This window comes from Neofelis nebulosa, chromosome 6, assembly GCF_028018385.1.
Source record: "Neofelis nebulosa isolate mNeoNeb1 chromosome 6, mNeoNeb1.pri, whole genome shotgun sequence".
NCBI classification, from domain to species: domain Eukaryota; kingdom Metazoa; phylum Chordata; class Mammalia; order Carnivora; family Felidae; genus Neofelis; species Neofelis nebulosa.
In genome coordinates, this window is record NC_080787.1 from 103,576,833 (window position 1) to 103,587,141 (window position 10,309).

At 40.8% G+C, this 10,309-nt stretch overlaps 1 protein-coding gene across 2 annotated transcripts; it reads left to right on the forward strand.

Moving 5' to 3' along the window:
• The first annotated feature begins 439 nt into the window (after positions 1–439).
• On the forward strand, positions 440–9,927 carry GTF3C6 (general transcription factor IIIC subunit 6). Of its 2 annotated transcripts, none has more exons than XM_058734979.1 (6): positions 440–669; positions 986–1,066; positions 2,189–2,252; positions 2,329–2,394; positions 4,206–4,319; positions 9,564–9,927. In XM_058734979.1, exons 1-6 carry the CDS (start codon positions 559–561, stop codon positions 9,860–9,862), a joined length of 735 nt encoding a protein of 244 aa, XP_058590962.1. In that variant the 5' UTR covers positions 440–558; the 3' UTR covers positions 9,863–9,927. The 2 variants fall into 2 exon arrangements, with proteins under 2 accessions (XP_058590962.1, XP_058590963.1); XM_058734980.1 differs by having other exon boundaries at positions 501–669; positions 2,350–2,394.
• The last annotated feature ends 382 nt before the right edge of the window (positions 9,928–10,309 follow it).

Below are 10,309 nucleotides of genomic sequence, written 5' to 3' on the forward strand. Positions count from 1 at the left end.
CCAAGCCCATCTTCTAGCGGGTTTTTTTTTTTTTTTTTGAGCAGCGCAGCGCGTGCTCCTTACGTATTACATTGAAATGTGCCCTTCTTTTGGGATGAGCACTGGCTGTTGTATGGAAACCAATTTGACAATAAATTTCATATATTGAAAAAAAAAAAAAGAAATGTGCCCTTAACTCGTTTCACGGAGAACTTGAATTGAAGGGCAGTGCTCACACGCTTTAAAGAATTTCTTTCCAAGAAATGTAGGCTCGGGGCAAAACGAGGCCTCTCCGTTTCCCTCCCACAAAGTGGTTTCTTTGCAAGCACCTGCTTTATCATCTCTCCCTCCCCAGTTCTCTCCCCTAACCCGGGGCCCAGAGTCCGAAGGCGTCTTCGGTCGTAGGCCGTCCCCGGCCAGCAGCCACTAGAGCCCAGCGCCTGCTCTCGAGAAAGGAACAAGGAGGAGGCTCGGACCGGACTTCCACGTGGGCACGGAGGCGGCCATCTCGCGTCCTGGCAGGAGCAGTCCGCGGGGTCAGAGCGGCAGCCGGACCGGGAGCTGCCGCCCGTACTCAAGATGGCGGCCGTGGAGGGCGTGGCCTGTGACTCGGAGGTTCCGAAAAGGTGCGGTATCATGGCGGCGACGGAGGAGCGGAGCCGAGAGGAAGAAGAGGAAGAAGAGGAGGCAGTGAGTGGTATTGCGGCGGCCTGTGCGGCGGAGGCGGCGTGTGGGGCAGGGAGTCGGGATGCGGCTGGCGGGAGGCAGAGTCCCCAGCGCGTAAGGCCAGGAGGGCGGACCCCTGCCCTGACTGCCACACGGTCGTTAGAATGGGGAAGTAGAGGCAGTCGCTTTCGGTAACGTCGCTTGCTTCCTCTCGTTGAAAGCAGGACTTAGTGTTCACAAAGGTTGGGGTCGTTGCATTGGGGAGTTTTGGCTTCTCTTGTTAACTGCCTCTTTCTGCACACTGCGGTGCTAGCATATTAACTCCTCTTTCTTCCACCAGGAGCAGTTGGTTCTGGTGGAATTGTCCGGAATTATTGACTCAGACTTTCTATCAAAATGTGAAAATAAATGCAAGATTTTGGTGAGTCTTCTAGAGTTAGAGGATATTTGTAGGTTTTCTTACATTTAAACAAGAATGAAAGAAATACGTATCCCCGAAGATCTATTCCTCGTTACAAAGCATTGAATTCTAAGGACAATTAGGTAGAAGTACAAAGGGATTGTGGGAGAAAATGCCACACTCGGCCTGAGGGTCTGAATGTGTGGCTGGCGAGAGTTTAAGATTTAGAGGGCGTAGCATTTTGAGATGGAACAATACATTTTGAAAAAAACCCACATTGTTTTAGATAGTGAGTGCGGGAGAAAAAACGCAGCGAAGAGAGCTCAGATGTGCACGCAGACACCACCTGGAGAAGGGAGATTCGTACTAAAGTTATAAGACCTCAAGCTCTGCTGTTGACTTGAGCTATGGTGTCATAAGTTACCATCTGTTTTATCACTTTAAAATCTTTCAGCTATTGTGGACAACACTGCTCTTACCTTGAGGAGGATGTTGATTGAAATACACGTTACTCCTTGGATATGAATTAAGTGTTCTTCAGGCCCTCAACTGCTGTATTCAGAGCATTTTTAGCTTATCTTGTACTTGCTAGTTCAAGCTCCAGAGGTTCCCCAGTTGTGGAGATCACTCTCCTTGGTAGCAAGGTTATGTATTGAGTGCTCTTTCTTTTGTGGCTTTAATTGAGATAAAATTGACATATAACATTATATTTCAGGAGTACAACATAATGATTTAATAGTTGTATGTGTGGTGGGAAATGATCACCACAAGAAGTCTAGTTAACATCCGTCACTACACACAGTTACAATATTTTTTCTTACAGAGTTTTTGTTTGTCGAAGTAAGTTCTGTACCCATTGTGGGGCTTGAAGTCAGGACCCTGAGATGAAGAGTTGCATGCTCTACAGACTGAGCTGGCCAGGCATCCCATCATAACGAGAACTTTTAAGATTTACTCTCAGCAACATTCAAGTGTACAATATGGTATTATTAAGTAGAATCACCATGCTGTACGTTACATTCCCAGGACTTATTTATTTTATAACTGAAAGTCTATATCTTTTGACTGCCTTCACTCATTTCACCCAACCCTGCAAGGCTTTTTCTAGTGATGACTTTTTTATGATCCTGTGTTCTGTTGTAGGGAATTGACACTGAGAGGCCCATTCTGCAAGTGGACAGTTATGTCTTTGCTGGAGAGTATGAAGGTAGGAGGATGTCAGATAGATGAAACTTCTTTTTTTATATGCTTCTCACAGAAAGTCATTGTTATTTCTCAACAAGTTGCTTTCAACTTTTCTGCAGACACTCTTGGGACCTGTGTTATTTTTGAAGAAAATGTTGAACATGGTAAGTGCTTGCAGTGCTGGCTCAGATCTTTTTACTGTGAAATATTACAAACTTATGTACAGTGAATGTTAAACTTAAACATCTCATGTATCCATTGTCTAGCTGTATCAAATCCTACCATTTTGCCAGATAGCTAAAAAACATTCCAGATACATTTGAAGCCTCTTGTATACCTCTCTCTAAACATATATCCCTTCCTCTGACTTGATAATCACTATTCTGAATTTGATGTATTTCTTTCCTCTATTTGATTTTGTTATATATATATATACATGTATATATGTGTATATATGTATATGTATATATATATGTATATGTATACACACATCCATCCATCCACAAACAATAAATAGCTTTTATTTTAGTATAATTTCAAACTTGATATAAATTACATGTATCATTCTATAACCCTTTTCAGTTATAGATAGGTTTTGAGATTTATACATATCGGTATGTATAATTCTATTTTCCCTGTTGCTTAGTATTCTATTTGTGACCATACTGCAATTTATTCTCCAGTTACTGGACAGGTTGATCACTTTTATTTTTACCATTAAATATTGATAACTCTGAACATTTATTGAATGCCTTCTATTTGTTACACACTGTTCTAACTGCCACATGTATTAACTCATTTAATCCTCATCACATCTGTGAGGTAGATACCATTGCTTGCTTCATTTTATATTTGAAAACACTGAAGCACAGAGAGGTAGGTAACATTCCAAAGGTCATACACGAAGTGCGACAGCCAGGATTTGAACCCAGGTTGTCTGGTCCAGAGCCTCTGATCTTAATTATACATATTAACTCATTGCAGAAATGCGGCCATGAGTATTTGTGTGTCTCCTTGTGCATGTATGTAAAAATGTCTCTAACATATATGCTTAGAAATGGAATTACTAGGTTGCTGAGTGTGTGTTAGGTTTAACCATATGAAGTGACCAGCTTGGACTGAATATGGACCGTTTCATGTGGTTCAACCAAACAGATATGACTGTGATCCTTTCTAAAGGGTAGTATCGGTTACACTCATGTAACAGCATGTGCAAATTTTCATTGTGCTTCACACCTGTAGCTCAGAGCCTCATCCTCCCTCTTGCCCGTGCCCACGGTTTCCTATAAAGCTGTACCCCCAGGCAGCAAGTTTTTTTCTGAGCCTTCTTTTGTGATTGGGAATGTCCTCACTCCAGTCTCTGGCTGCAGGTAGTAGGTCTGACTTCGGTGCTTCATTTTGAGTGGTAGAATTTGAGACCTCATTACCCTGTAAGGCCAACTTCCTGGCCCCACTTCTGTACTTCAGGGCTGGAGTCTAACAGGCCTATAGCTTTAATTTCACTCGCAGTTTTGTGTTTTAGTCCTCTGGAGATGTTTGCTGTTTTTGAGTCCCGTTTTGCCTTCAGTTGTTATGTATTTTATCTGTTACTTCTCTGTGCTGGGAGCAGGAGGGATGAGTTAAATTTTGAACTTACTACACTATTTCTACAGGAAGTAGTTTAGTGTAATTCTTTAACTGGAATTATTATTCAAAAAAATTTTTTTTAAGTTTACTAATTATTTTGAGAGAGAAAGAGAGCACAAGTGGGGAAGGGGCAGAGAGGGAGAGAGGGAATCCCAACCAGGCTCAGCACCACCAGTGCAGAGCCGGATGTAGGGCTCGAACCCGCGAACCACAGGATCATGACCTGAGCTGAAGTTGGACGCTCAACCACTTGAGCCACCCAGGCGACTCTGAACCGGAATTGTTGGGGCTTAACATGACTATTTGATGGCATCAACAATAAAATAATTGAGTTCATTTTATGTTCTAGGTGATGCAGAAGGCAGTAATAGAACGGTGTTAAAATATAAGTGTCATACAATGAAGAAGCTCAGCATGACAAGAACTCTTCTGACAGAAAAGAAGGAAGGAGAAGAAAACATAGGTTAGTTCACTTAGTTCTCTGAAAGTAGGTGATTTAGTATCGGCTTTGATAATGACACATTGCTGCCAGGACATTCCTGTACTTTGTAGTAATAGCTATGTAATATGAAAATTGAGGGTGTTCCATGAAAAGTATCAAACATAGATTTAAAATTTATTTGAATTCTGGTGTGGCAGAGGGCACTAGAGACGTATAAGAAATCTTTTATCTGCTTTGCGTGGAAACAATTGTGAGGAGTTTGTCAAGAAACTTGATAGATTTTCAGCCCCTAGGGAATTCAGCAGCTGCTACCCACCCCATCCCCTTAATTAAAACTTTTTTGTAAATGGAGACGACAGGATCTGTGTCGTCAAGGTGTAACCCCAGAGGATCTCCTGGAAACTTGTGGCAGCGTTGGCAACCTTTCCCAAGAAGCTCGCAACTGGAAGAAGCTGGCTCTATATGTGAGGGAAGGACTCACAGGTTTTAGACCGAAGACTCTTTTTTTTTTTTTTTTTTGAGTTGGAGGGGAGCACAAATGAGCGAGGGGCAGAGAGAGAGAGAAGCAGGGCTCATCCAGGGCTCATGTTTTACCCGATGTAGTGCTCGTGTTCTCATGAATCAGGGCTCAAGCTCACCCAGTGTGGAACTTGAACTCAGGAATGGTGAGATCATGCCCTGAGCTGAAGTCAGGTGCTTAATGACAGAGCCACCCAGGTGCCCCTAAATCTCATTCTTAATTTGCATCTGCTGAGCCTTCTCCAATTGCTGGTCATCCCAGAGTAGAGACTTTGAACTAGTGCTTCTTGAACCCATCCATAGTAGGCACATATTTGTGGAGATGAGCAAATAATTACTTGGAAGTTTAAAAGCTCATTGCTCATAAGTGAAGTAAGAGAAATCACACATTTGTCTAAATGTGTGATTTCATTTATACATGGAATATAAAAAAATAAAACAAACTAATAAACAAAAAGCAGAAACAGGCCCATAAATACAGAGAACAAACTGGTGGTTGCCAGAGGGGTGGGGGTGGTGGGATGGGCAGAATGGGTGAAGGGGAGTGGGAGATACAGGCTTCCAGTTATGGAATGAGTAAGTCACTCGAATAAAAGACACAGCATGGGGAATATAGTCAATGGTACGGTAATAGTGTCGCATGGTGTATGGTGACAGATGGTAGCTGCAGTTGTGAGCATGGCATGATATATAGACTTTTCAAATCACTGTATTGTACACCTGAAACTAATGTCACATTGTGTGTCATCTATTCTTCCATTTTAAAAAATTTGCTAATGAAAAAAAAGCTCATTGCTCAAAGACATATTTCAAACTCTGATAAACATGACCCTAGTGATGAATATTTGTGGCTTGATTTATTATATTTGAGGAATAAACATATGAAGGCACATTAATCATGTAGAAATTAATTATACCAGTTACATATAAGTACATAAAAAATCTTTGTTCTTAACATGTATATCCCAAAACTATCCCCATTTTTAGCATTTCGTGAAAGTAACAGGAAGAGGGGTGCCTGGGTGGCTCAGTCGGTTAAGTGCCCATCTTCGGCTCGGGTCATTATCTCATGGTTCATGGGTTCGATCCCCGCGTCAGGTTCTGTGCTGACGGCTTGGAGCCTAGAGCCTGCTTTGCATTCTGTGTCTCCCTCTCTCTCTGCCCCTTCCCCACTCACACTCTGTCTCTCTATCTCTAAAATAAAACAAAATATAAATTAAAATAAAATAAAATAACAGGAAGAAAGAGGTACTTGAAGTTCTAGAATGGACTTGAAAGGCAGATACATATCAGATAGCTTAGCTATTATTTTGATATATTTTTTTAAAGCAGGAAGTTGTAGAATTTCCTTTCCTAGAGTCTTTAATAAACCACCAGGTCGACCGTGGGAAGATTTGCGTGTTTTGTTTAATCAAATACGTTAGTTAACTCAAGGCTATATTGGTTATGCATTGCTGCATAAAAAATTCCCTCTAAACTTAATGGTTTTAAAACAACAACAAAAATATTTTACACAGTTTCTGTGAATCAGGCATTTGGCCAGGTGGTTCAGCTTAGCCAGGTGGTTCTGGTTCAATGTCTCTCTTGAGGTTACCGTCAATATGTTGGCTGGACTGAAGAAGGGATCTGAAGGCTTGAGTAATGTGGAACATCTGAATATAAGTTGGCTCACTCACATGCCTGGCTGGTTTATGCTGGCTGTTAGCAGGATGCCTCAGGACCTTGCCTACCCATAGTACTGTTCAAGTGCGCTCCTGACATGGCAGGTGGCTTCTTCCAGATCAAGTGATCTGTGAGAACAACATAGAAGCCACAATATCTTTTATGAACTAGCCTTAGAAGTCACATTCTGTCATTTCTGCCATATCTTATTTATTATGGGAAGGGACGACACAGGGGCATGAATACCAGGAAGGTGAAGATCTTTGGGGACCATCTTGGAGGCTACCAAACATGGCAATATGCTGCAGGCAGAACAAAAGAAAAGGAGATGTGGGCCCTGCCTTCTGGGAGTTTGCACTCTAAAGTCAATCACACTGAAACGGACATGTGTGAATGGGACTCAATACCCGTTTCATTCAACTTATTTTAAGTTTCTGTTATGTGCCAAGTATTTAAGCTAAATAACAGAATAGGCAATAGGATAGATGGCTTCAAGATTTTGAACCTGGTGACTATGCGAATGATGGTATTGCAGGAAAAAAATAATGAAAGAATGGTTGAAGCTGGCTGGAGGGAAAAGGACTAATCAACTTTTGATAGAAGGAGATTTTATAGTAGTAACATATGAGAAGACATGGCATCAGCCATAAGGGTGGTTCAACAAACAGTCACAGAAGACTTAGCTTCTGGTGGTGAATAGGAGCAGACGGAAGTGTGAACAGGGTGGCAAGATAGGTTGTGGTATCTTAGAGATATCTAATGGCATTTTGAAGGTATAACTAAGGCTTGCTATGGAAATTAATGAGGAACCACTGAAAATATTTGACTGAAAGGGTCAGAAGGATAAAAGAAGAAATGATTAGCATCATTGAAGCAGTTCTTTTTTTTTTCAATATATGAAATTTATTGTCAAAATGGTTTCCATACAACACCCAGTGCTCATCCCAAAAGGTGCCCTCCTCAATACCCATCACCCACCCTGCCCTCCCTCCCACCCCCCATCAACCCTCAGTTTGTTCTCAGATTTTTTTTGTTCTCAGATTTTAAGAGTCTCTCATGCTTTGGCTCTCTCCCATTCTAACCTCTTTTTTTTTTTTTCCTTCCCCTCCCCCATGGGTTTCTGTTAAGTTTCTCAGGATCCACATAAGAGTGAAAACATATGGTATCTGTCTTTCTCTGTATGGCTTATTTCACTTAGCATCACACTCTCCAGTTCCATCCACGTTGCTACAAAGGGCCATATTTCGTTCTTTCTCATTGCCCATTGCTCATTGTGTATATAAACCACAATTTCTTTATCCATTCATCAGTTGATGGACATTTAGGCTCTTTCCATAATTTGGCTGTTGTTGAGAGTGCTGCTATAAACATTGGGGTACAAGTGCCCCTATGCATCAGTACTCCTGTATCCCTTGGGTAAATTCCTAGCAGTGCTATTGCCGGGTCATAGGGTAGGTCTATTTTTAATTTTCTGAGGAACCTCCGCACTGTTTTCCAGAGTGGCTGCACCAATTTGCATTCCCACCAACAGTGCAAGAGGGTTCCCGTTTCTCCACATCCTCTCCAGCATCTATAGTCTCCTGATTTGTTCATTTTGGCGACTCTGACTGGCGTGAGGTGATATCTGAGTGTGGTTTTGATTTGTATTTCCCTGATAAGGAGCGACGTTGAGCATCTTTTCATGTGCCTGTTGGCCATCCGGATGTCTTCTTTAGAGAAGTGTCTATTCATGTCTTCTGCCCATTTCCTCACTGGGTTATTTGTTTTTCGGGTGTAGAGTTTGGTGAGCTCTTTATAGATTTTGGATACTAGCCCTTTGTCCGATATGTCATTTGCAAATATCTTTTCCCATTCTGTTGGTTGCCTTTTAGTTTTGTTGGTTGTTTCCTTTGCTGTGCAGAAGCTTTTTATCTTCATAAGGTCCCAGTAGTTCATTTTTGCTTTTAATTCCCTTGCCTTTGGGGATGTGTCGAGTAAGAGATTGCTACGGCTGAGGTCAGAGAGGTCTTTTCCTGCTTTCTCCTCTAGGGTTTTGATGGTTTCCTGTCTCACATTCAGGTCCGTTATCCATTTTGAGTTTATTTTTGTGAATGGTGTGAGAAAGTGGTCTAGTTTCAACCTTCTGCATGTTGCTGTCCAGTTCTCCCAGCACCATTTGTTAAAGAGACTGTCTTTTTTTCCATTGGATGTTCTTTCCTGCTTTGTCAAAGATTAGTTGGCCATAAGTTTGTGGGTCTAGTTCTGGGGTTTCTATTCTATTCCATTGGTCTATGTGTCTGTTTTTGTGCCAGAAGCAGTTCTTGATTATGGGGGGTTCATTGATGGGTTAGGGCTTTGTAAGTACGAGAAGGAAAACAATTTTTTTCAAGTTTTTGTTTTTTATTGTTTGTTTTTTTTGGAGAGGTGTCTTACTTCATCATTGGATGTTCCAACTCAAAATGACATGTTACTGTTGACTTGAAAGACGATAGGGTGGTATCATCCATTACGAAAACTGAGGAGAAAATCGTATGGAAGTGACAGAATTTTCTATAAGGTGTGAGGTGGCAGTGAGAGCTCAGTGATCTCTCAGGATGATTTGGGAATTGGACTCTGGAAAAGGAGGTTGGAATGGTAACTAAAGTTAATTACTTTTAGTGATTTTTTTTTTAGAGATTTATTTTTAGTCTGAATTAAGAAAAAATTTTAATTGCAGTATAGTTGATATACAATATTATATTAGTTTCAGGCATACAACATAGTGACTTGATAATTATATACATTACAAAGTGCTCACCATATAGTGTAGTTCCCACTGGTCACCATATAAAGTTACTAAAATATTATTGACTATATTCCGTTTTTAGTGATTTTGATGTTGCATACACTATAGGCATTCTAAGATCTCCAGGTAAGATGGAAATTCCATGATTATTTATCAGTAGTTATGGGCACCCTGTTCATTGCTTTACCTTGGGATTTTATTTTGACGTGTATCCATAGGATGAAAATTTAAATTAAAGAGAAATCTACTTCAGTGCCTGAAATTCCTTTTTCATGTTTCTTTCTTGGTTTGTCCTCCCATCCCTCACCCTCCCTTACCAGGTGGTGTGGAATGGCTGCAGATCAAGGACAATGATTTCTCCTATAGACCCAACATGATTTGTAGCTTTCTGCATGAAAGTGAAGATGACGATGTGGTAGCTCCAGCCTCAGAGAAACCTTTGGAGCTGGAAGAGCAAGAGATTCAAATGAAAGATAGTTCAAACCTGAGTTATGAACAGGGGAAACCACTGAACTTGGAGATGGAGAATTCTGGTTCTCTTACTGATATCCCTTCTGAGTCAGAAGGTTCTGTATTTATGGAAACTCAAGATACTGCCTTAGAAATCACTCCTAGATGAAATGTTTCTCATAGTAACTAGTAACAAACTTTTTGGAGCTTTTATATAAAATAATTGACTGTATAGCTTTTCAGTTCACTATTTTACTAGTTTTGTTGACTCTACACACATTTCCAATTGTAGTACAGTTTAATATACCAGAGTCATTAAGGACCAGATATGAATTGAATTTTTAAAAATATGATGTAAATGACTATAGGGACCCTTCTCTGGTAAGTCTTTTAAATTGGAAGTTTCATTAAGGTAAGTGTATCATTTTTTATTGCAGCTGTCAGAGATGACTCCAAATGTAGTGGCTTAAAATGACACAAGTGTAGGTCAGCTAGCTGACATGGGCTAGGCTAAAATCAGAGTGTTGGCAGGACCTCATTCTCTACTGGAGGTTGGGGTTGGGGACTCTTATTTCCTTGTTCATTCAGTTATTGGCAGATTTCAGTTCTTTACAAT